Genomic DNA, 23,985 nt, shown 5'->3' with positions numbered 1-23,985 from the left:
ACAGGGACTTTGTACTGAACTACCTCTTCAGCTCATTTTACTGTGAGACAAGGACTTGCTAAATTGCCCATGCTGGATTGAAACAAGCAATCCTCCTCCTCCTTTAGTATCCCAGAGTGCTGAGATTTCAGGTGTGCATGGCTAAAATAGAATATTTAGGGCTCTAATAGCTGATGATAAATTGGTTAAGAGCTTTGAAAAATTCCCTTACCACATAAAGAAACAGGGGGACTCAACTGATTTATTACTGCCAAACTCTACCAGGAAAGGCTGTGTTAGTTGTAGAGGAGGGAGAAGATGAGCTGGATCTGCAGAATAAGGGGAATTGCTTTTTTCCTTCTCGGTGTGCAGAGTACATTATTTCACTGCTTTTCTTTGCTACAACTTGTTTAGGCATGGATGGCTTTGAGATCTTTAGATTAATGCTCCATAAAAAGTCACTCCAAATGATGTTAATATACCTAAAGTCAGATTGCTGTTAGAAATATTGAGTAAAATGCTCACATAAATGTTACAGAAAATTTAGAAATACAAAAACGTTGAGAAGTATAAGAACTCTTTAGTCCTTGTCACCCAACTTCATTGTCAACTCAGGGCCAGTTTCATTTATTCTAAGCCTACATCTACTTCCCTCAGTCCCCCTATGATGTTGATCGCTATTTTGTGGTGCTGGGTGATCAAACCCAGGGCCTCATGAATGCTAGGCAAGTGCTGTACCACTTAGCTACATCTCCACATCGCTAGCCCCTCTAAATTATTATTATTATTTTTATTTTTATTTTTTTAATTTTGGTACCGGGGATCAAACTCAGGTCCTTGAGCTTTCGAGGCAGGCAGCGGAACCACTGAGCTAAATCCCCGGTGCCTCCTCTAAATTATTTTTAATTTTGAGCTTTTTTAGGTTTCATTACTTAGGACTTTGGTGACCTATTGTGCTTTTGTGTTTTAAGATAGGGTCTTGCTTTGTAGTGCAGACTGGCCTTGAACTTGCTGTAATCCTCCTGCCTCAGCCTCTTCCTAGTGCTGGTACAGCCATGTGCCACCAAGCCTAACTCCTGTTGTGCATTTTTAAGAAACAAGTAGTAGGAGCCCAGGATTTAGCTCAGTGGTTCTGCAGGCTGCCTTGCAAGCTCAAGGACCCGAGTTCGATCCCCGGCACCCCCCCCCCCCAAAAAGGAAAGAAACAAGTAATAAAGCTTGTTGTCTTCAAAGGTCAAGCCCATAACTTTGATGTTAGCACTGTTCTCTAAAATTAGGAATATAGAGGAAGTGAGCAACTCTATGAAACAGGAAAGGCGAAAGTGTTGTTTTAAATTATTTTCTGTTGAAGGCTTCTTTGAAGTGGATTTGCCAGAGTTGTGATTCAGTGACCCCATTCTGTCTTGTTAGGATGAGAAGCTTCCTGCTGCCCCCTGGAGCGGTCGTTACATGTGGGGCCGAATGGGGCGAAGGTTGTTTTTGCTCGGTGCTTTAGCTGCTGGTGTGTATTGAACACTTGCTCGTAGGCTCTGACAGGGTCCATTCTGTTACTGTTTAAAGTGATTTTAAAATGGAAACTGTTAACTAAGAACTGAGTAGTACTTAAAAAGAGCTCAAGTTTACACAAGGAAAGTTCCACAGAAGCATAGCCTCATTTACTAGAGGCTAATCAAGACTGGAGTATAATTTAAAATTCTAGTTCATTTACATGTTCCAGCATATATAGATACAGAGCCGATAAACATTGTCATGGATTCAGTAAATATTTACTCAGTGAGCGCCAGGGCCAAAGCAGTGAGGGAGGTGTTTGGAGATGAATGACCAAGACAGGTTTCTGCTCTTAAGAAGCTGTGTTTTGGGGAGAGGAGGTGAAATCTCATTTTCTTAATCAAATAGAGTTTAAAAAGACTTGGAGGGCCGGGGATTTAGCTCAGTGGTTCTGGCGCCTGCCTTGCAAGCACAAGGTCGAGTTCGATCCCCGGTATCAAAAAAAAAAAGACTTGAAAACAGCTGTGTTTTTAAAAAACAAGTCTCACATTTTCTTGTTCAGAGACCACAAAAGTGGATAAGTATTGAGCATTTGGGGATTTGCATTTGTTTTTTTAAATCTTGGTAAAATCTTTTAGCTTTAACCAACACTTCATTGGCCCAGTGGGATACAGTAGGGAGGATGATGGACCAGTGTTGTTATTGGGTGCTTGATTATGTCCACACCAGCAAGTCTCAGCTTTGCTGAGAAACAGGGTGAATTTTATCTACCTTTAAAGTAGCTCATATCTACTTTCAGGGTTTTCCCTGTTAGATATGTATACTCAGTTCACCAACAGAAAGGCTCATCCATTAAACAGAAAACACAAGGACACAGAGTGGCTTCAGACAAGAATGTGAGCTCGTCAGCATTTGTACGTAGCTGCTGGGGGTTAGGCCTTCTGGCTGAGGCCACCACTCCATTGCCCTTCCTTCCATTTCTCTCCTTCCTTTTGCTTCCTTTCCCTCTCATAATTTTTTTTTTTTTTTTGTACCAGGGATCGAACTTGGGTCCTTGCATTTGTGAGGCAGGCGGCATAAGCACTGAGCTAAATCCCCGGCCCCTGTTTGTTTGTTTTTTGAGAAAGGGTCTCACTATGTAGTTCAGGCTGGCCTTGAACTCACTGGGTAGCCAGACTGGCCTCGAACTCGAAGTAGTCCTGCTGCCTTAGTCTCCCAAGTGCTGTGATTACAGGAGTGTGCCACCATGCCCAGGTTCCCCTTCCCTCTTGATGGGAAGATATTGGATGGAAGATGTATTTGCCCTGTTTGGCTACTTGATTTCACCTCAGTATATTGTAGGTAATTCCCTAATTATTTCTAGCAGGTGTGTAGGATTTCATATACTCATAGTATCATTTATTTCGTTTGAACCACAATGGTAAACACTTTTTTTTTTGGTAGTACAGGGAATTAAATCCAAGACCTTCACTCTAAGCTACATCCTTAGCCTCCCCTCTTTAAAGAAAAAAACAAAAACAAAAACAAGGTCTCTGGATGTAGCTCACTGACACCACACCTGCCTAGCAAGCACACAGGTCCCCAGTATCCAAAAAAACAAGGTCTCATAAGTTGCCCAAACTGGGCTAGATCTAGGTTCAACATAATCTGAAAGACCCTGTGTGTGTGAGTTGGGTGTAGTGACGCATACATGTAATTCTAGCACTCTGGAGACTGAAGCAGGAGGGTCACAAGTTCAAGCCCACCTTCGACAATTTAGCAACAGTGAGAACCCTGTTCTCTTAAAGTGGGGCTGGTAATACAGCTTAGCAACAGTGAGAACCCTGTTCTCTTAAAGTGGGGCTGGTAATACAGCTCAGTGTGGAGACCTTATGTGGCCCTGGCTTCTGACCTCTCTGTTCTCACCTCACACCATTCTCCTTGCACTTTGGCCTAAAAGTTGCTCTGGTCAGTAAACTGGTTCAGTCACGGCGCTTACTTCATTAGTTTTCCCAGTCTCTTAGGGATCTTCATCATAAGTGGGACCAGTTCATATCATCTGAAGCCATTTGCATTTATAGGAAATTGATCTGATAGCAGAAGGGGTAGCCATTTATAGATTCTTAATTCATTTGATAAATTCATATTTCATAGCAGATGGATAAATTCATGGGTACTGTATAGGTCATTAATAAATATGAAAATACATAGCTAAGAGAACTGTTAAGAATCTATACAATATATGAATTTTTCATAGCCCAAGAGAAAGAGTAACTGAATAGGGGTCTTATACTATTTTTTCCTTCCTCGTAGATTTGAGCAGTCAAGTAAAATTAAGCTGGGCAATCATGGCAGAAGGAGGATTCGATCCCTGCGAATGTGTTTGCTCTCATGAACATGCGATGAGAAGGCTGATCAATCTGGTAAGAGAAGTAGCGCAGTCCTGGGGAGAACTGATCTGTATTCCTTCTGTCCTGTTTTTCTGAGACTTAGTTACTGGAGGATTTTCATCTGATGGTCACTAAAAAGTACATTGTAATTGAAATTCCACAGTGGATTAAATCATAATGACTGAAGTATTTGCCATCCTTCTTTTAGTGTAGAAGTCCGATTACTGTCTCTATGTAGGTTTATGTTGAAAAAATTTACCATCATTGCACCTTAAGAACATAATTTCAGGCCGGGGATTTAATGCTCAGTGGTTCCGCTGCCTGCCTTGCAAGCACAAGGTCCTGAGTTCGATCCCTGGTCCCCCCCGCCCCCCAAAAAAGAACATAATTTCAAGTAGACACATATGTTTAAATATCCCATTGTTTCTCTTGAGTGAGAAACCCAAAGGCTAAGTAAGAACCAAAATGGAGGGTAGATACTGGGAAGTAGGAAGAAAATTTTCAAATTGGAAGGGAACTGAGAAAGAGAGAAAAAAAAGGAAAAGGACGAGCATAGGGATTTAAAAAATAAAAAAGAATAAAAGGAAAACAATAGAAACAAAATTTTGTAGAGAGGAAGAAGAATTGAAAGAAAGGGAGAGATATGGGGAAAAAGGAATTAAGATATATTATGTACAGGTACAGATTCCCTATGGTGAATGTGATTATTATGTATGTCAAAAGTGTACCAATAAAATTAATTTTAAAAAATTTGCCATTGTGGGTAGAAAATACATTTGTGTACAGCCTTTTCTACTCTATATTACTACTAATACATTGTTTTTAGTTATGTGGAGCTTGTTTGCTTGCTAAATTGCTTTGTTTTCACTTCAGATCTTTTTCCAACATCTGGCACAACAGTAAAAATCTTAAAAAGAAAAAATAGTAAAAATCTCTACTTATAAAGTGTTTTCAAATGTAAATTATTCAACAGAGGTAGATTTCTGAACAATAGGATTTGAGTAGTCTCTTTGAATCAATTGTACTCACATTTGAATGATAAGATTTTTAAGCTTAAATATTACACTATTTAGTGCAAAAGGAGAAATTTGACCATTACTAGCAAAGAAGTACCTGCCCTCTAATGCTGGGGATTGAACCCAGGGCCTTGTACATGCTAGGCAAGTGCTCTACACCCTGAGTATTATACCTCCAGCCAGAGTACGTTCTGTTAACCATTATTATGATACTTTGTTGTTTTTAAAGTACTTTTAGACAGGAATAAATTCGAATGGGCCACTTAATAAAATCAAGGGAAACATTTGTTCAAATATTTGAATTGTTGGTAATAATAAACAAGTTTTCAGTAGACTCAGTGTTTCCTAATAGAATGATTGGAAATGTGGGTTTTTGTTTTTTTTTCTTTTTCTTTTTACATTTGGTGCTAAGTATTGGACCCTAGGCCTTGGTACTGAACTGGATTCTCAGCCCTTTTTAAAATTTTGAGACAGGGTCTTGTTAAGTTGCTAAGTTGCTGGGGCTGGGCTTGAATTTTTGGGGGGGGTATTGGGAATCAAAGTCAGGGCCTCACAGTTGCCAGGCAGGAGTTGTACCACTGAGCTACATCCCCGGACCCTGGTCTTGAACTTTTTTTTTTTTTTGGTACTCAGGTCCTTGCGCTTGGAAGACAGGCAGTGGAACCACTGAGCTAAATCCCCGGCCCTGGTCTTAAACTTTTGACCCTCCTGTCTCAGCCTCCCAGAGGGTTGGGATTATAGACATGTACTACCATGCCCAGCCTAGAAGTATGTTTTTTGGTGAATAATACACCTTTTAGAATCAGCATGCATTAGGATTTAATGATCCTAAAGAATGCCTCAAAGGGAAAAGGATAACATATATACTTGGAAATTAAATTAGACTCTTTAGGATATAGAAATATACTGTAGTGAGAATATCATATCTCTGATACTTGGTATAAATATAGATGAGTCTCAGGAGAGAATTTGTTTTGTTTTTGTTTTTGGTACCAGGGATGGAACTCAGGTCCTTGGGCTTGGGAGGCAAGCGGTGCAACCACTGAGCTAAATCCTTGGCCCTGGCTTTGCTTTCTTTGTTTGTTTGTTTGGTCAGTTTGGTTTTTTTTGTTTTTTTTTTTTAGTACCGGGGATTAAACTTGGGTCCTTCCCCTTGCAAGGCAGGCAGTGGAACCACTGAGCTAAATCCCTGGCCGTGGTTTGTTGAGACAGGGTCTTGCTATGTAGTTCAGATTGGCCTTGAACTCACCATCATGTCTGGAGGTTTTATATATATATATTTTTTGGGTACAGGGATCAAACTCGGGACCTTGGGATTGGGAGGCAGCCAGTGGAACCACTGAGCTAAATTCCCGGCCCTGGAGGTTTTATATTTTTAAAAATTATTATTGGTCTTTATGGGTTTTTTTTTTTTTTGGTACTGGGAATTGAACTCAGGGCCTCATGCTTACCAGGCAGGTGCTGTACCACTGAGCTACATTCCTGGCCCAAAAATTGTTGCTGTTTTTACTGTCCTGGGAATCAAAGCTCAGGCCTCTTTCATGCTAAGCAAGTGCTCTACCACTGAGCTACACTTCCAGCCCCTCAAGTCTAAATTTAATCAAACCTAAGGACAAACACTTTTAAAAGCACTATGATAATAGGAACAAAGAATAGGCATGTGTCACTATGCCAGGCTTAAGCCCTACTTGATTGATTGATCCATTGATTTTACTGGCTTTCTCTAGCTTTTTAAATTTCTTAAATCTTGAGACAGGGTCTTGCTAAGTCACTACATTGCCCAGGCTGGGCTTGAACCTCTCAGAGAGATGGGATTAAGGCTTGTGCCACCATGCCCACTTTGGATTCTTATTTTGAGACAAGGTTTTGCTAAATAAATTTCCCAGGCTGTCTTTGAACTTGGTGTCCTCTAGCATTAGCCTCTGGAGTAAGGATTTGCCCCTGGAGTAAGGATTTGCCCCACCATGCTTAGTTTAGCCCTACTTTTTATGCTTCCCATATCCATTTCTGTTCTCTTTACTATATCCCATATCCATTTCTGTTTCTCTTTTACTGTTAGAAAAGCCATTGTAACTGTGTTCTGGGTATATATATATATGTGCAGCCACCTATGTCCTCACAGCAATTTATTATATTAATTTGTGTTAGTAAATTGTTTATGGCAGTCTGGTATGAAGTACTTTTGAAGTTTATGAAAATAAATTTTTGATTTTATACGCCCTTTAAAACTTCACAGTTTTAGTTTCTGCTGGATATTTTCACACAATATAAGTTAGTGATAGGTATTCCTCTCAGGTATCAAGTATTGATAACATTGTAGAAGATTTCCAGGAGGAAAGAGAAACTGATTCAGTAAGGAGACTTGCTGATTGGGTTTGCTAAATAATTCTTCCAGTTGAATTGTGCTGTACAATTTTATTTCATACGTATTTGTTTTATTTAAATCTAGATCAAGCAGCATTACTGAATCTTACCTATTTTGTTGATATTTTAAGTGTTTTCTAAACAAGTTCTTTAAGTTTGGAAATTCAAAGGTTTGCATATTCCAGTGTTTATTTTACAATTATTTATAGTAGTGAAAAGTTATGAACCTAAATGCCTACTAGTAGGGTAGTGGTTTTATCATGGCACGTGCATATGATGAAATTTTTTTTTTGAGACATGGTCTCACTGTGCAGTTCAGGCTGGCCTCCAACTCACAGCACCTCCTGCCTCAGCCTCTGGAGTGCTAGAATTACAGTTGGGTGCCACCATGCCTGGCCCATATGATGGAATCTTAAACAGATGTTTTTGATGTCCGGACTAGGTATGTGGCTCAGTGGTAGGGTATTTGGCAGCATACATGAGGCCCGAGGATTGATCCCCAGCACTGCCAAATAAAGGTGGTGGTGGAGAATAATAATGAGAAATACATAGATTAAAGAAAATGGCATGATAATTCTCTTACAAGGTTTCCTGGTGTTTGTTGATTTGTTTGTGGGTTTTTTGTTTTTTTGTTCTTTGGTACAGGGGATCAAATTCAGGACCTTGAGGCTTGTGAGGCAGGCAGGTGTAGTGCTGCTGAGCTAAATCCCCAGCCCAGTTTGTTTGTTTTGAGATAGTTTGTTGCTACCTAGCCCAGGCTGGCCTCCAACTCAAGGATCTCCTGCTGCTTCAGCCTGCTAAGTGCAGTTTCCTGTATTTTCTATGATCATATGTCTTTTGTGTCTGTATTGGGAATTGAACTCAGGAGGTGCTCCACAACCCCAGCCCTTTCCTTTTTTTTGAGACAGGGTGTCCCTTTGTAGTTCAGGCTGGCCTTGAACTCATTATGTAGCCCAGGCTGGCCTGGAACTCAATAGTGATCCTTCTGCTTCTGCCTCCCCAGTGCTGGGATTGCAGGTACAACACCACACCCAGCCTGCCCTTTCCATTTTTTATATTGAGACAGAGTCACTAAATTGCCCAGACTGACCTTGAACTTTAAGTACTCCTGCCTCTGCTGGGCAGGAATCCTCCGTTGTGATTACAGATGTATTACACCACTTCTGGCTTTGAACACAAATTTTATTTTCAGGAAAAGGCTACTTAACTGAAATTTACCAATTTTCCACTTAACATCATCAGTATTCTTTTATTTTAATTTTTTTGTAGTATTCTTTTATAATATACCAGGCCTTTCTGCCTCTCATAATCCATTACTTTCTCTCCACTCTTGCACTTCAGTCAACCTTTTTTCTCAGTACTTACTGTCTTTTAAATGAATGGAACTTGTAGAACTAACTTCTAGTCTGAATTTTAAATGCATTTTATCAGAGGGTGAAGTTTATTAGTTATAACTACCTGTGAAGTTTATATTTAATAAACTGTGTGTCTGTTAAATGCCTGTGTGCTCAGAAAGCTCATAGACATAATAGTGATATGTTGTAGTGTGGTGACAGAGTTGAGATTTAGTCTAATTTTTCTAAAAATGGACATTTAATTCTTCCTGCAATAGATTAACATCTCATTAATTTTAAGTTCTAAATTGGAATTTTCATTATTTTTTACCTTATGTAATAAAATCATGTTTTCTTACAGGTCATATAATCAAGTCCTAAGAATTTTTTAAAATTTTAATTTTTATTAGTACATGTTTGCAGTATGATTGGATTTTTCGTAGGGAGTTGGTACGTGTGTAACACATCTTAATTATTTTTATGTCTCCTTCCTTCCCTCTCCCCTCACTCCATTTGTAAGAATTTAAAGTACAGATAAGAAGTAGAAACCCAAGGAAACAAAGTTTTGATGATTGTTTATAGTTACCTTATTAGTTATATGCTGTGCTGTGGTTTAGTTTTGCCTGTTCTGTAGATATAGATGGGCTTTGCAATTAGGATTTTGCCATTAGTTCCTTTTCTTTTTTTTTTTTTTTTGGTACTGGGGATCGAACTTGGGTCCTTGTGCTTGCATAGCAGGCAGCGAAACCACTGAGCTAAATCCCCGGCCCATTAGTTCCTTTTCATAAATAATAAAGTATATGATATACTATATATTATGCTAAAGCAAACAGTACTGGCTCTCTCTCTCTCTCTCTCTCTCTCTCTCTCTCTCTCTCTCTCTCTCTATATATATATATATATATATATACACACATTTTTTTTTTCCCAGTATGGGAGTTGAATTCAGGACCTTGCGCTTGCCAGGCAGGTTTGAGCAAACAGTACTATCATAGATCTTTTATGTGTTTTTTATGTTCCTTTTAATAAAGTTGGATTTATTCACAATTTAATTTCTTTTCCTTTTTTAGAGATGATGTCAATTAAGGTTGTTCATTATAGGTAACAGATGAAATTCTGGCCCCTGATTAAGAGGCTCATATTGGTGAACCCAGATGGAAAATAAGTAGGTTCAAAGGGAGGGCTGGTGGTCAAAATAAGAGCCAAAGTCAGGTCTGAAGTACTGATCCACCAAGATGCACCTGGATTCCAGGCTTTGTGTGTCCCACTGTTGATGCATCTCTGTGTAGATAACTAAGAGCCACCATAAACTTAACTCAACTTCTTCCACTGGCCCCAATCTCACACTTCTTTCAGTCTCCCATACCCACTTCCTTACTTTGCTTTGTCAAGGCAATAATTTTGGGGTCATCTCTTCCTCTGTTCTTTCAATCTCATGTCTGATACAGAAATTAATCTTTTTGACTCAACCTTAAAAATATACCTAGGTAGGGCCAGGGATTTAGCTCAGTGGTTTCACCGCCTGCTGTGCAAACTCAAGGACCCGAGTTCGATCTCCGGTACCAAAAAAAAATAAACCCAGAATCTAGCAGTTTCTCACACCTCCAATCCTGCATTTTGGTTTAATCTGTCATCATCTTTTGCCTGGTTACAGCAGTTGGCTTCCTCCTGGGACTTCTTGCTTCTGTCCACTTGCTGTCCCCTACCCCCATCAAGTTTAGTCTCACCGCAACCACTGAAGTGATTCATTTGAGATGAATCAGATAATGTTTCTCCCTTACTGAAAATCCTCTAGTAGTTCCCATGGCACTCAGAGTGAAAAAACAAAATTTACATAGGCCTGTGTGATCTGTCTACTTCCACTCTACCCTTCTTTGCTCACTTTGTTCTAACAGTTAAGACTTGCTTTTCTTGAAAAACAGGTCACGTATAGAGATCAAAAGTCTTACCAGTGGGCCTGGGATTTAGCTCAGTGGTTTTGCCTCCTGCTGTGCAAGTGCAAGGACTGGAGTTCGATCCCTAGTACCAAAAAAAAAAGTCCTAGCAGCAAAACTGGAAATTGGCATTGGCACAGTGACTTCCAAATTCTGAAGGGAAATTATTACCAATCCCACATTTTGTGTTCAAACTGTCAATCAAATAGAGACTTCTAAAACTTTTTACTCAAACCAGGTATGGTAATGCAGGCCTGTAATCCCAGCACTCAGGAGGGTGAGGCAGGAGGATCACTGGGAGTTTGAGGCCAGCCTGGGCTACATAGTAACATAGTGAGTTCAAGGCCAGCCTCAACTACACAATAAGATCCTGTCTCAACAAAATAAAAACAAAAATTCTTTTAAATCTCAAACTGGGCATGATGAGGCACACCTGTAATCCCAGCTACTCTGGAGTCTGAGGCAGGAGAATCAAAAGTTCGAAGGGCTGGGGATTTAGCTCAGTGGCACCACGCCTGCCTCACAAGTGCAAGGTCTTGAGTTCGATCTCCCTTACCTCAAAAAAAAAAAAAGGGAACGAAAGAAAGAAAGTTTGAGGCCAGCCTGGGCAGTTTAGTGAGGCCCTGTCTCAAAATTAAAAAGGCTAGGGATGTAGTGTCTTAGTTATTTTTTCTCTCGTTCCTGAGACAAAATACCTGATATCCAAAGTTAAAGGAGGAAAGGTTTATTTAGCTCACAGTGTGTAAAGGTTTCAATTCGTAGTTAGCTGGCTCCAAGGCAGGGTGGCATGGCAGAGGGCATCACAGAGGAGAAACAGTTCATAGTGGGCAGAAAGCAGCAAAGTAGCAAAGAACCAGCAAGCAACAAGCATCAAGCAGTGACTCTCTCTTTCTGCACCTTATATCCTATTCAGGCTACCTACCCTTAGAGTAGGCAGCACTCACACCCCAAATGGGGCAGCCTTAATCCCAGCATCACATACCCTAGATCCAGCCACCTCGAAAAAGCTCCACCCATGACCACGTGAAGCTTTAGGGGGACATCTAGATATAAGCCATAACATGCAGCTTATTGGGAAGGCTCTTTTGTTCAGTGCCGTGTATGCAGGAGGGGGGCTCAAGTACTCTTATAGGAAGTTAACTAGAGAATGAACTGGGTTTTTTTGTTTTTGTTTTTACTAAAATGAAACTATCAACAGGAAAGAAGACTAAGATTTAGAGTATAGAAGTCAGGAAATGCAGCACTTGAGAGAGGTGAGGTACTTCCCAGTATGACAGTGACAGGAGGTCCTGGGGGATAGCGGTGCTCCAGGACTGGAGAGTAGCTGGCTTTGTGGGGAAGGGGAGACGTTCAGAAAGATGGATGAGTCGAATGCCTGTTAAGTCTGGACACCTTGTGATTGAGATAACTGAAGATAGGTCTTGGAAAGCCATAGAAAACTGAGTAAATACAGGTGCTGGTGGTGGTATTAACTAAAGAAACAGAAAATAGTGTAGAAAAGAAAAAGTAATTATAATTTACTATGTAGTTCAACTGTGAAGAGCATTTACATGGTTCTAATGTGCAAAGTGAGATTGAACGGAACAACTTTCTTTTATTAATTAGGAGATGGAAAGAGTCTACATGTAAAATGGGATCAGGAAGAGAAAACAAGATCTTCGTATTCCATACGGTGCATATATGCATGTTGCTTAACACTGAAAACCGAGAAGCAGCATAATAAAATGAATATTTGCATATAGTTGGTATGGGAGTAAATACTAAATAATCAGCTAAATGGTGAAAGTACTTGCCCTGTGAGGGTAAATAGGTAGGAAGGGATGAGGAACCACTACTTTTTTTTTTTTTTTTTTTGGTACCGGGGATCATACTCCGGACCTTGCGCTTATGAGGCAGGTGCTGGAACCACTGAGCTAAATCCCCGGCCCAAAGAAACCACTACTTTTCAGAACAAACCTTGTAGGACTGTTTGGCTCTACATTGTGTACATGAGTAATAACAAAGCTTCCAAAGCTTTCCATGTTCAGTAAGTCCACACAGGAAGTAGGAATCTGTTGAGTGGCTACATCCATTGTGCATTTCTCCCCCTCTTTGGAATACGAAGTGACCAATTTAGGCATTTGCTACCAGAAGAACTGCTTGCTTGGAAAAGTGGAAGATAATGGATGGGGAGGGCCCCCGTTTGGCTGTTAAGGACCAAAGAGGAGGCCAGGGTAACCCCAGAGCAGCTTAGAAGTGGTTGTAAAATAGGAAAGAGACGAAAGAATGCAGGGCTCCAAGTGAAGTGTGTCAGAAAGCCGCCTTCTTTGCTTGAGTTGAGAGGTGCCATACCTGCCTGCAATCTCCCTTGATTAGGGAAGCTATTTGTATATCTAACTCTAATCTGCCCTAGTCCTTCATCAGTAAAGCTGGACAGAAAAACATCCAAAACAGTTGAGGAAAATAGTATTATATTGTTCTTGGGGACAGCTATAGTAGAAAAGAAGATAAAATTGGTACCTGTTTTGTTTCATTTTGTTTTGTTTTGTTTTTGGTACCGGGGATTAAACTCCGGCGAAACCACTGAGCTAAATCCCCGGCACTTGTTTTGTTTTTTTGAGACAGGCTGGCCTTGAACTCGAAGCAATCTTCCTATCATAGCCTTCTGAGTGCTGGAATTCCAGGGTGTGCCACCAGGCCTGGAAAAATTGATACTTTTAATATGTATGAAACATTACTCTGAATGTTATAGCTTTACATGCAGACTCATATGTTTGTTGCATTAATCTTAAATACCATCAATAACATGCTTTTCTCAAATGGTAGAAGAGTCTTGGTTAAGTTTCAAATAAAACAGTTTTCCTTGTCTTAAATGCTAAAATCAAATTAAATTCCTTGAAAAGTCTGTGTAAAGTAAAATCATTTAAAAAACACTTTGTTTTTCTATGGATTTCTATGAAATGGATTTAGAGTATAGGCTCAGGTGGATGTCTGGCAGAGTGTTTGAAAGTCATGTGTCATGTAAGCCAATCACAGCAACAGTAAGTTTAATTCCTCTATTCAGAATGCCTAGTGCCTTGTACTGATGCATTTGAGAACTTTAGTATGAGAGTTGGGGTTAAAAAAGAAAGGAGACCCAAATAAGCTTATGAAGACAGGCAAGAAGAAAGAAGGGAAGCATCTTTAATAAAAAAAAAAAGCATAAAGTAAAATAATTGTTATGTGGAAGTGGGTTGTTTTCCCTATGAAAAGAGACTGGAATTTTAAAATGCTGTTTACGGGGAACATAGCTACTGAAAACAACTATCAGCAAAAAGTAACAAAAGAAAGGAAAAAGGCTGCCCAAAAGAATGTGATAGTCTTTTGGGCGTGGGGTGGGGGTGGGGGGTACTGGGGATCAAGCAGGGGCTCTGGCACTTCTTTGAAGGCAGGTGGCGGAACCACTGAGCTAAATCCTTGGCCCAGAATATGATATTCATAATCTCAGATATAATATTATTCTCAGTCAGAACAGCTGGGCAGAACAGCTGATACACACGTATAATCCCAGCTACTCAGGCTGAGATGGGGGATTGCAAATTCAAGGCCAGCCTAAATAGTTTAGGGAGACCTTGCCTCAAAATGAAAAAACAAAAAACCTGGGAATATAGCTCAGTGATAGTCCTGAGACAAAAGGACTGTATATTTGAGCCCAGTTTGGGGAATTTAGGGAGTCCTTGTTTCAGAATTTAAAAGTTTTTTAAAGGGGCCGGGAATATAGATTATAGCTTAATGTGAAGGCCCTGGATTAGATTCCTGGTACTCCTACTCCCTATCCCCAAAAAGAAAAGAAAAAATAAGATCCATCAAGAAGATGGACTGGGAATGTTGCTCAGTGATGCAGCACCTGCCTGGCAAGCACGAGGCCCTGGGTTCGATTCCTGGTATGAAGAAAGTAAAAAAACAAAAAACAATAACCCAGGCATGGTGGCATGTACCTGTAATCCCAGCTACTCAGGAGGATCACAAGTTTGAGGCCAGTCTGGGACTGGCTTCATTTTAATGCTAGTCTTTTCATCAACAAAGCTTTCCTTTATTCAATTTAGCAAGACTGTTTCAAAATAAAAATTATAGCTCAGTAGCTCCTGGGTTCAATCCCCAGTAGGGGGCTAGGGGTGCAGGTGGGGGTGTAAAAACTTATGTTTTAAACAAGAGTGTAAAAATTATTAGATGTGTAATGGGAAACTGATTTTTTTTATTTTTTGAGGGAGGATGAGTACTAAGGGGTGAACCCAAGGCCTTTTTACTGAGCTACATCCCCAGCCCTTTTAAAAGTAAAATTTTGAGCTGTGGGGGATTTAGTTAGCTCAGTGGTGTTGCCTCCTGGCTCGCATTCACAAGGTCCTGAGTTCGATCCCTGGTACCAAAAAAAATTTTTTTTTGAAAAGAAAAGAAAATGAATTGCACTCCTATGTTGCCATGTGTTCTTTAAATAAAACTTCACAAAGCGCAAGGTCCCGAGTTCGCTCCCTGGTACTAAAAATAAATAAATAAATAAATAAAACTTCACAGTAAAAGTAAAATTTTGAGACAGGGTCTTGCTAAGTCACTAAATTGCCTGGATTGGGTTCAAATTTATAATCTTTCTGGCTTAGCCTTCCAGAGTGTTGGGATTATGTGCACCACCACACCTGGTGAGAAACTAATACGGTGGACCCTTGACTTACGAACTCAATTTGTTCTCGAGGGCTGGTTGTAACTCAAGTTAGTCAGTTGAAGGCTCAGGCTCCTCTACATAGCCTTCAAAGTCTCTCTCCTGTATACAGGCAGATCTCAGGGTCCTTAGGGAGACACTGGCCCAGGATTTCTCAATCCCACACAGGAAATGATGTTGTAATGTTCCTTCCAGAACTCTTTTAAGGGTAAAATCTGTGTCTGAAACCATCTGGAAGCACACCTGACTGGCATTTGAGTCATAACTCAAGACTTTGGTCATAAGTTAAAACTAAAATTCTGGCCATAACCCAAGTTGTTCGTATATAGGGCCGGTTGTAACTCAAGGGTCCACTGTACAGTGCTTCAGAATTATCAGAGAAGCACTGGTGAACACCACAGAGAAACATTGGAGGTGTGTGTGCAGGTCAGTACCACACTTGTCAATGCATACCCAAGGCTGGAAGGAGCATACCTGAGACAGTGGTTCCAGTGGGGAGAGACTGAAGGGCCAAGCCCAGAAAAGCCTCTGGTATCAGCACTGGGCTTTTCTTTACAGCTGAGGGGCAGTGGTTCAGGTATTGGGGCTGGCTGGAGAGTGGCAGAGCCGTTCAACCCTGGCAGTTTGGTTGTAGGCCCTGTGTTGTTTGTTTGCTGTCATGTTCTGTTCTGCTCCTGTTGGTCTGCTTCTAGTGCCTTAAAACTCTATAATCAAGGGTGGGTGGGGTAGGAGAAGGAGCAAGAGGGAAGCATCACTGTATTTTAACATCTTGGAACTGTGTAAATGCATTAAGTATTTAACCTAAAATAATAATTTATAATAGCGTATTTTAAATATACTATTATATAATAGTGTAGCAATTATAATAGTATAAGTGGTATATAAAAATTAATAATTGCAGCGGATTCTTTTTCACTGAAGAAATGGAAAAAACTGTTCTGACCCCTAATACTTTATGGACACAAACAATAGTTCAGAGTTGTCTTTCTCTGCATCATCAGTGCTTATGTAAGTTTTAGCACAAATAAAATAAACTTGTTGCTCTTTCTTTTTGTTTTACAGAGCAAATAGCTCTTTCTTCCTCCCTCCCTCCCTTCTCTTCCATCTACTTTTTGCAGTAGTGGGAGCTGAACCCTGGGCCTCACATAAGCTAGGCAGGCGCTTCACTAATCTACATCCCCAGCCCTTCAGTCTCTCAAATAGCTTGATTACAGGCCTGCACCACCGAGCCTGGAACATTCTTTTTATTACCTGTCTGCACTATGGATTGTAAAAACAAATGACTATTTTTTGTTCATGGCAGGAGTGTTTTAAAGTCTACGTTACAACTCAACTGTTTTAAGTTTGAGGTGGTGTGGCTGCAGTACAAAGAATGCCCATTTGGGGGCGCTTGTGGCAAGGCTTCACTGAATCTTAGCATGTGCTCTTCCTGTGATTTAATCATATCATGAGTTACTGGGTTAATCATATCATGAGTTACTGATTTAATCATATGAGTGAGCACTAGATTATTCCTAGTGCACTAGGACTCTGCCAGGTGCATGTACACTTGTTTGCTTCAGGAATGATTAGAAATAGTAAAAAATGGAGGTGTTATTGCAAACAGTAGACATTTTTCTTTCCTACTCTAATACTTTAATTGGTTTTAATACTTGTTAAATATTGTCTAAAAGGACCCAAAGAGGTAGATAAGCATAGATATACAGGAAATCCTTTTCAGTTAAAGTCAAGTTTCCTTATCATGTTATGTATAATTGTGTTTTATTTACTATGGGACCATGTCCAGTGATACAAAGATTTTTAGTCATACACTAGCAGAATACCTCTACATATGAAGAAAAACTGCAGCAAAAAACCAGTCTAATTATTCTTTTTAGTTGTCTGGTGTTCTTTCAGAAAAACAGAAAAATCAGGTATTTCCTTATGAGTACAGTACTTCAGTATTTTTTTTTTTTAATTTCATTCCTTTACAACCATGAAAATACCTTGGAAAAAAGCCTTTTCTGTTTCCATTGAAATCATTTGTAGAATTATTCTGGCTTCACTCTCTCGGTCTCACTGTGTAGTTCAGGTTGGCCTTGAAATCACTGTGTAGCCTAGATTGGCCTCAAACTCATGGCAATCCTGCCTCAGTCTCCTGAGTGCTCTCATTACAGGTGTGCGCCTTCTACTCCCTTTTTACCTACTTTCTCCTTCTGTTTTCTTTGTCTCTTGACATATAGTCCCTTCTATTAATGATGTGTATACTAGAGATTACAGGTTTAGAAATGTAAATTTGATGTAGTCTTGTTTTTCCTCTTCTCTTGTGTAACCTAAGCTTTGGAGTATAGGTAATCTCTTGTAAAAAAATTTAAATTATTGAGTTCTGTATTTCAGTTCTTTTTTTTTTGTATATCCTTTTATTGGTACATTTTAGGTGTACACTATAATGACATTCATCATTGGAGATATGCATCTTTACATACTCTCTGGGTTCTTATTTTTCCCCCTTCCCCTGCCCTCCCTTCAACCCCTCCATCCCTCCCTATTTACAAAGACTTTGTTTCCATTTTTTCAGTTTCTCATATTAATTCCATTTGTATTTCAATTCTTAGCCTTAACAGCATAACTGATATTTCAGCAACTGTAAATCATTCTTCTGGGCTCTTTGCTCTTGATTTTCAACATAAATCTGGCTAAAAGCCAGTAGCCATGCCACAGCCTCAACATTCGACTGCTTTGAAGTTTCTTCCACAATATTAATTAGTCCACTGCCTTTAGTCTCAGTCTCAGGCAAAGTCTCTAGACACAGCCAAAGTGCAGACAAACTTTCTGCCAAAGTGTAGAAAACATGATCTGGAGTCCAACAGTCACTGCAATTTGTCTTGCAGCAGAAATCTCTGTAGTTTGGTCTTTACCAGCAACATTTCTATCTACATTCTAGTGTTCTGAGTTCTGACCAGAATCTCCCATCAAGTTTGGCGTATAACATTCCTAGGCTGCTTGTTCAGCCAGCATCTCCAGACCATTCTAACCTGTTCCCACAAGCCAATTCCAAAGCCTCTGAACCACATAGTCAGGTACGGTAACAGCAATGACCCCACCTATCTGGTACCAAAATCTTAGTTACTTTTCTTGTTGCTGAGACAAAGTACCTGACACCCAAAGTTAAAGGAGGAGAGGTTTATTTTGGCTCACATAATCAGCTGGCTCCAAGGCAAGGTGACATAGCAGAGGGAACAGTCCTTGGCTAAGCAGGGGAGGCAGAAGGCAGCAAGGCAGTGAAGTAGCAGAAGTAGAAGCAGAAGCTGCAGCAGCAACAGCAAGCCTTCTTTCTGTCCTTTATATTCCATTTAAGATTGGGCACCCTTAAGCCCAGCATTGCACCTTAACCCCAGCATCACATCCTTAATCTAAGCATCACAGACCCTAGATCCAACCACCTCCAAAAAGCCCCACTTATGGCCAGATGAGGCTGTAGGAGGACATCTAGATACAAGGCATAACAGATATAATTTATTTGTAAGTTTTGAACTGTGTATTTAGGAAGTAAGGTTGTGTTTTATTTAAAGATGAAATAAAAACAATCTTCTGGAGGATTGAATAACTGAAACTTTTAAAGACATAGGAATAAGGGCCGGGGATTTAGCTCAGTGGTTTCGCCGCCTGCTGCGCAAGCGCAAGGACCTGAGTTCGATCCCCGGTACCAAAAAAACTAAAACTAAAACAATAAATATATAAATAAATAATAAAAAGGACACTACAGTTGACTTTGGAGAGGACTCAGATGAGAAAGGAATTTTGGTAGAAACAGGAATAGTAGAGCCTTTCTGAGGACAGTAGAGCATTTCACTGAGAAATGAACATACTAGATAATGATAGGAAGGTGATCTTTGTTACAAAGTGGCAAGTTAATATGGTGAATTTTGTATTCTGTTGTGTTGTAGAAAGGAGAATTTGTGACTGATAAGACTGGCTATTTAGCTGAAGAGATTTCTAAGCAAAGTATTGAAGGAATGGCTTGGTTTTTCTGACTGCTTATAGTAAAGTTTGAGGGAAAAAAATGAATTAAAGATGGAGTGAAGTAAAAATAAACTGGAGCTTGAAGATTTAGAAAATTCTCAGCCAGTCAAATTCTAAGCCCATACAAAAAGTGAGAAAGTAATCTCAGCAACCTGGGAGGCTGAGGCAGGAGAATTGCAATGTCAAGCCCAGCCTGGGCAATTTAGCAACTATCTTAGTTGCTTTTTTTATTGCTCAGACAAAATACCCAACACTCACAAGTTAGGGAGGAGAAGTTTATTTAGCTCACAGTTTGTAGAAGTTTCAGTCCACAGGCAGCTGGCTCCAAGGCAGGGTGGCATGGCACAGGGACATCACAGAGGAGAAATAGTTCTTGGTAGGCAGAAGGCAGCAAGTGACAAGTGACCAGTGAAGACCCTCTTTATGTCCCTTATATCTTATCCAGGCTACTCACCCTTTGGGCAGGTAGCACTCACCCTCTTAATCCTAGCATCACATCCTCGATCCCAGCAGCACACACCCTAGATCCAGCCACCTGCAAAAAGCCCCACCTTTGACTGCATGAGGCTTTGGAGCTACATTCCCAGCCCCAAGGCAGGCTCATTTTTTTTTTTTTTGGCAGGCTCATTTTTAACAGTGTTACAGTGTTGAAATTTTTCCCTCTTGTTTGTTTGTTTGTTTTATTGTTTTTGTTTTAAAGATAGGGTCTCACTGTGTAGTTCATTCAGGCTGGCTTTGAACACAGTATGTAGCTCAGGCTGGCCTCCAACCACAGGGATCCTCCTGTCTCAGACTCCTGAGTTCTGGAATTACAGGAGTGTGCTGTCACACCCGGTCTTTTGTTTGTTTTTTGAGACTGGGTCCTGCCATGTAGTTCAGGCTAGCCTTGAATTCACTATGTAGCTCAGGCTGACCTCAAACTCTCGGCAATCCTCCTGCCTCAGCTTCCTGAGTGCTGCGATTACAGGTGTACACCACCACATTTGGCTCTCTTTTCTTTTAATAATGCAAGTAATAGGTGACTATCTAGGTTATGAAAGCTTGAAATATGGATCAAAGTGTAAACATCACTTTTTATGCTTTCCACCTACCCATCACACACTTGTAGCCACAATTGCTTGGCTTACCAAAGTTCACATTAAGTTTTTGGGGCCTCTGGCACGGTTCTGTGCACTTATGTACCTTCACATGTAGTCACAATAGGCAGTACCATAAGACGTATAATCCCTAAATTATACTATTACCTCTTCAGTGGCAGTGAATTGCATGATAATTTTGGTTCAGTAAAGTAGTTATACTGTACTTAAACTTCAGAAGGTATTTTGTAGGGTTGGAGAAAAGTGTATGAGGAAATCAAGAGTGCGTATCATTTGGGCAAAGTAGCCCACTTAGGGGGCCGGGGATTTAGCTCAGTGGTTCTGATGCCTGCCTCACAAGCACAAGGTCCCGAGTTCGATCCCTGGTACCAAAAAAAAAAAAAAAAAGCCCACTTCATTAGTGCTAGACAATTTTTTTTTTTTGGTACCGGGGATCGAACTCAGGACCTTGCACTTTCGAGGCAGGCCCCATAACCACTGAGCTAAATCCCCAGCCCCATGGTAGACAATTTAATTTTTTTTTTAGCTGGGCATGGTGGTACATTCCTAAAATCGAAGCACTTAGGAGGCCGAGGCAGGAGAATTGTGAGTTCGAGGCCAACCTGGCCTACAAGCCAGGTTCAAGGAGAATCTTAATTTGGTAGTGAGACCTTGTCTCAAAAAAATTTTTTTGTTAACTTTGATTTTTCCTTAACCTGGTGATTTGTAGTCTTAAGATTTAAATGTGTATGGATTATATGGTTTTTCAAAATAATTTTTGTTGTGTTGTAGGAAAATATGTAGAGATGCTATTTAGTCATTTAGGACTAAATATGATCAGAAATACTAGGCTTTAGCTGGTATCCTAGTTGGAACACAGAACTTCTACAGTGGTATGAGTGAGCAGGAATACTTGAATGTACTGTGTTTGTATTTTGTCATTTAAGAAATTTCCTTACTCTAGTTTGGCAGTGTGAATCAAAACTTAAAACTGTAAAAATCTTCTATTATTCTGACAATCCTATTCTTTATCCTAAGATTAATCAAGTATGTAGGAATGTATTTATAAGAATGTTCACCACACTGGGGATTTAGCTCAGTGGCACTCTGCCTGCCTCCCAAGTGCAAGGTCCTGAGTTCAATCCCCAGTACCGGACCAAAAAATAAGAATGTTCAGTTAGGCCTCCTTGCTTAAGAGTTCCAGCAAAACAGTGAGATTCTTCCATTATGTAATGCATAGTTTTGGGGTTCTTTAAAAGACTAATTTACCAATCATAGGTGTTTGAATCTGATACATTAAATGTATGTTCCCACACAATCTGGTTTGGAAAACCCGCATTCTGCATCGGGAATGTGACCCTGATACTTTGGCATCTTGTTATTCAAGCCTGCAACACAGCCTGCTTATCAAGTGAGGAGTGTCGATGAGGGTTTGGGGTGTGGCTCTTCTGTAGAGCACTTGGCTGGCATGTGCAAGGCTCTGAGTTCAATCCCCAGGTCCAAAAAATAAATAATAGGGGCTAGGGATTCACCTCAGTGGTAGAGCACCTGCCTTCCATAACTGAGGCCCTAGTTCAATTCCCAGTACCAAAAGAAAAAAATGAAAATAGAGATCACAGTAAAATAAATAGAAATGATAGATTTCTACACTTACAGATATAGTAGTGCTGCACACTTGTAATCCTGGCACTCAGGAGGCTGAGGCAGGAGGAGCACTGTGAGTTTGAAGTGAGCCTGAGCTACATAGTCCAAAGCAAGCCTGAACTACATAGTGAGACCCTATCTCAAAAAATAATAATAATAGTAATAAATAAAGAACATAGCCAGGAACCCATAAATCATCAGGACCCAGCACCACCCTTTATAAGATGTCCCAAAGACTTGCTGCAGTTTGGTCTTGCTTCACTTAGGCTCCTGTGGAATAATTTCTCTCATTCCTGGCTGCATGTGTTTGTGAGTGAGTGAGTGAGTGTGTGTGTGTGTGTGTGTGTGTGTGTGTGTGTGTAGGGACTCAGTTTTAACTTCCTTAGAGCTGAAAGGGCTCTCACCTGCATAGCAGGGCACTAATGGCTATATGCTTTCCTGATGAAAGCCCTGATCCAACTGCCACTCTTCTTGAAAAATTCACATAGGAATCAATACAGTGTCCATGTCACACTGATATAATTTCTCTATTTACCATCTGCATATATGAAATGGGTTTGTAGAAACTCATCTACAGGATAAATCATGTTACTGTGTTTTGTTTTTTAGTGTAGTCCCAAAGGGAAGCCTACTCCTTTTGGTGATGCTTAAGGAAGAGAGATCTCTTTCAATGCTGAGGGAGAACATGCAGTGTTGGTCTTAGACTACTTTCTGAGTATCCATACACCACCAGGAATTTTTACTTTACACTCAATTTGCTTCCCTTCACTTCTATAGTACAGAAACTCACTGCAATAATTATTATTGTTATTATTATACTTTCCTTTGTTTTTTGGATATCTTTTTTTTTTTCTTTTTTTGGTACCAGGGACTGAACTTGGGACCTTGCGCTTGTGAGGCAGGCGGTGGAACCACTGAGCTAAATCCCCGGCCCTTCCTTTGTTTTTTGAGACAAGGTCTTGCTATGCAGTTTAGCCTGGCCTTGAACGCATTATGTAGCCCAAGCTGGCCTCAAACTCTGAGCAATCCTCTTGCTTCAGCCTCCCAACAGCTGGGCGGTGTGCACCACCATGCCCAATTGCAATTTTTTTTTTATCATTGGAATATTTTGTGGCCTCTAGTTGTGGCTGAGAAAATGTTTTATGTAATGATATATTAACTAAAATTGTGATAAAAATTTTGTGCATTGTTAAGAAGAAGAGAATTGTGGTTAAGAATTTAGTTTGACTTTGGGCTTTTATAAATGAGGAGTAGAAGAAGGGTTAAAGGCAGGGGAGAAGAATGGAAAAAAAAAGAAGAATCAAGATATATCATGTACAGGTACAAATTCCCTATGATGAATGTGATCATTAGGTATATCTAAAATGTACCAATAAAAAAAGAGAAAAATAAAGAATTTAGATTTTAGGGCAGACTGGTGGTGCACTCCTATAATCCCAGCACTCAGAAGGCTGAGGCAGGAGGATTGCCACAAGTTTGAGGATAGGCTGAGCTACATGTGAGTGAGTTCAAGTTCAGCCTGAACTGCATAGTGAGACCCTGACTCAAAAAAATAAAAGAATTTAGACCCTGGCCAGCCATAATGATGCACATCTGTAAGGCCAGCCAGAACTACACAGGGAGACCCTATCTCAAAAAACAAACAAATAATTTAGACTTTGGAGTTAATACTGGATTTACTTTAGCTCAAACTCCTCCTGCCCATACACATACACCAAATTCAGTTTCTTTATTGGTAAAGTAGGGATAATAGTACCTACCTGGTAGAAGTGGTTGTAAGGATGAATAAAGTAATGAGTTAGAATTCTTTGAGGAGTACCTAACTCATTGCAGTTCCCAATAAGTATTTGTTACATTAATTGCAAAGATCGGAACCCAGGGCCTTTGTCCTGAGCTACATCCTCAGCGCCCTCCCCCTTTTAATGTTGAGACAAGGTCTTGATAAATCACTGAGTTGCTCAGGCTGGGCTCAGATTTGTGATCCTTCTGCCTCAGCCTCCCAGAGTGCTGGGATTACAGATGTGCACCACCGTGCCCGGCTAAGTGTGTATATTTTAAGAGTAGAAAAGTATATGTAACATTGATAATAGTATTAGGACAGTGGATA

The 23,985-nt window shown here is 40.2% G+C and overlaps 1 protein-coding gene across 2 annotated transcripts in view; it reads left to right on the top strand.

Annotated features, from left to right (window-relative positions):
• The window catches only part of Smim14 (small integral membrane protein 14), a 69,810-nt gene that overhangs the window by 25,102 nt on the left and 20,723 nt on the right, over positions 1 to 23,985 (top strand). Inside the window, exons 1-2 of one of the 2 annotated variants that reach the window (XM_004870291.3) lie at positions 1,462 to 1,480; positions 3,760 to 3,869. In XM_004870291.3, coding sequence (XP_004870348.2) covers positions 3,795 to 3,869 — 75 coding nt within the window. In that variant the 5' untranslated portion in view covers positions 1,462 to 1,480; positions 3,760 to 3,794. Of the gene's footprint in view, positions 1 to 1,461; positions 1,481 to 3,759; positions 3,870 to 23,985 lie in introns of those variants that run through there. The other variant, XM_004870292.4, reaches the window with a different exon arrangement.

This window comes from Heterocephalus glaber, unplaced genomic scaffold (assembly GCF_053883595.1).
Source record: "Heterocephalus glaber isolate CG9 unplaced genomic scaffold, H.glaber_assembly_v1.0 deba00001509, whole genome shotgun sequence".
Classification (NCBI taxonomy): Eukaryota; Metazoa; Chordata; class Mammalia; order Rodentia; family Bathyergidae; genus Heterocephalus; species Heterocephalus glaber.
Note: the sequence above shows the minus strand (reverse complement) of the source record. Positions and strands in the feature narration are given on the sequence as shown.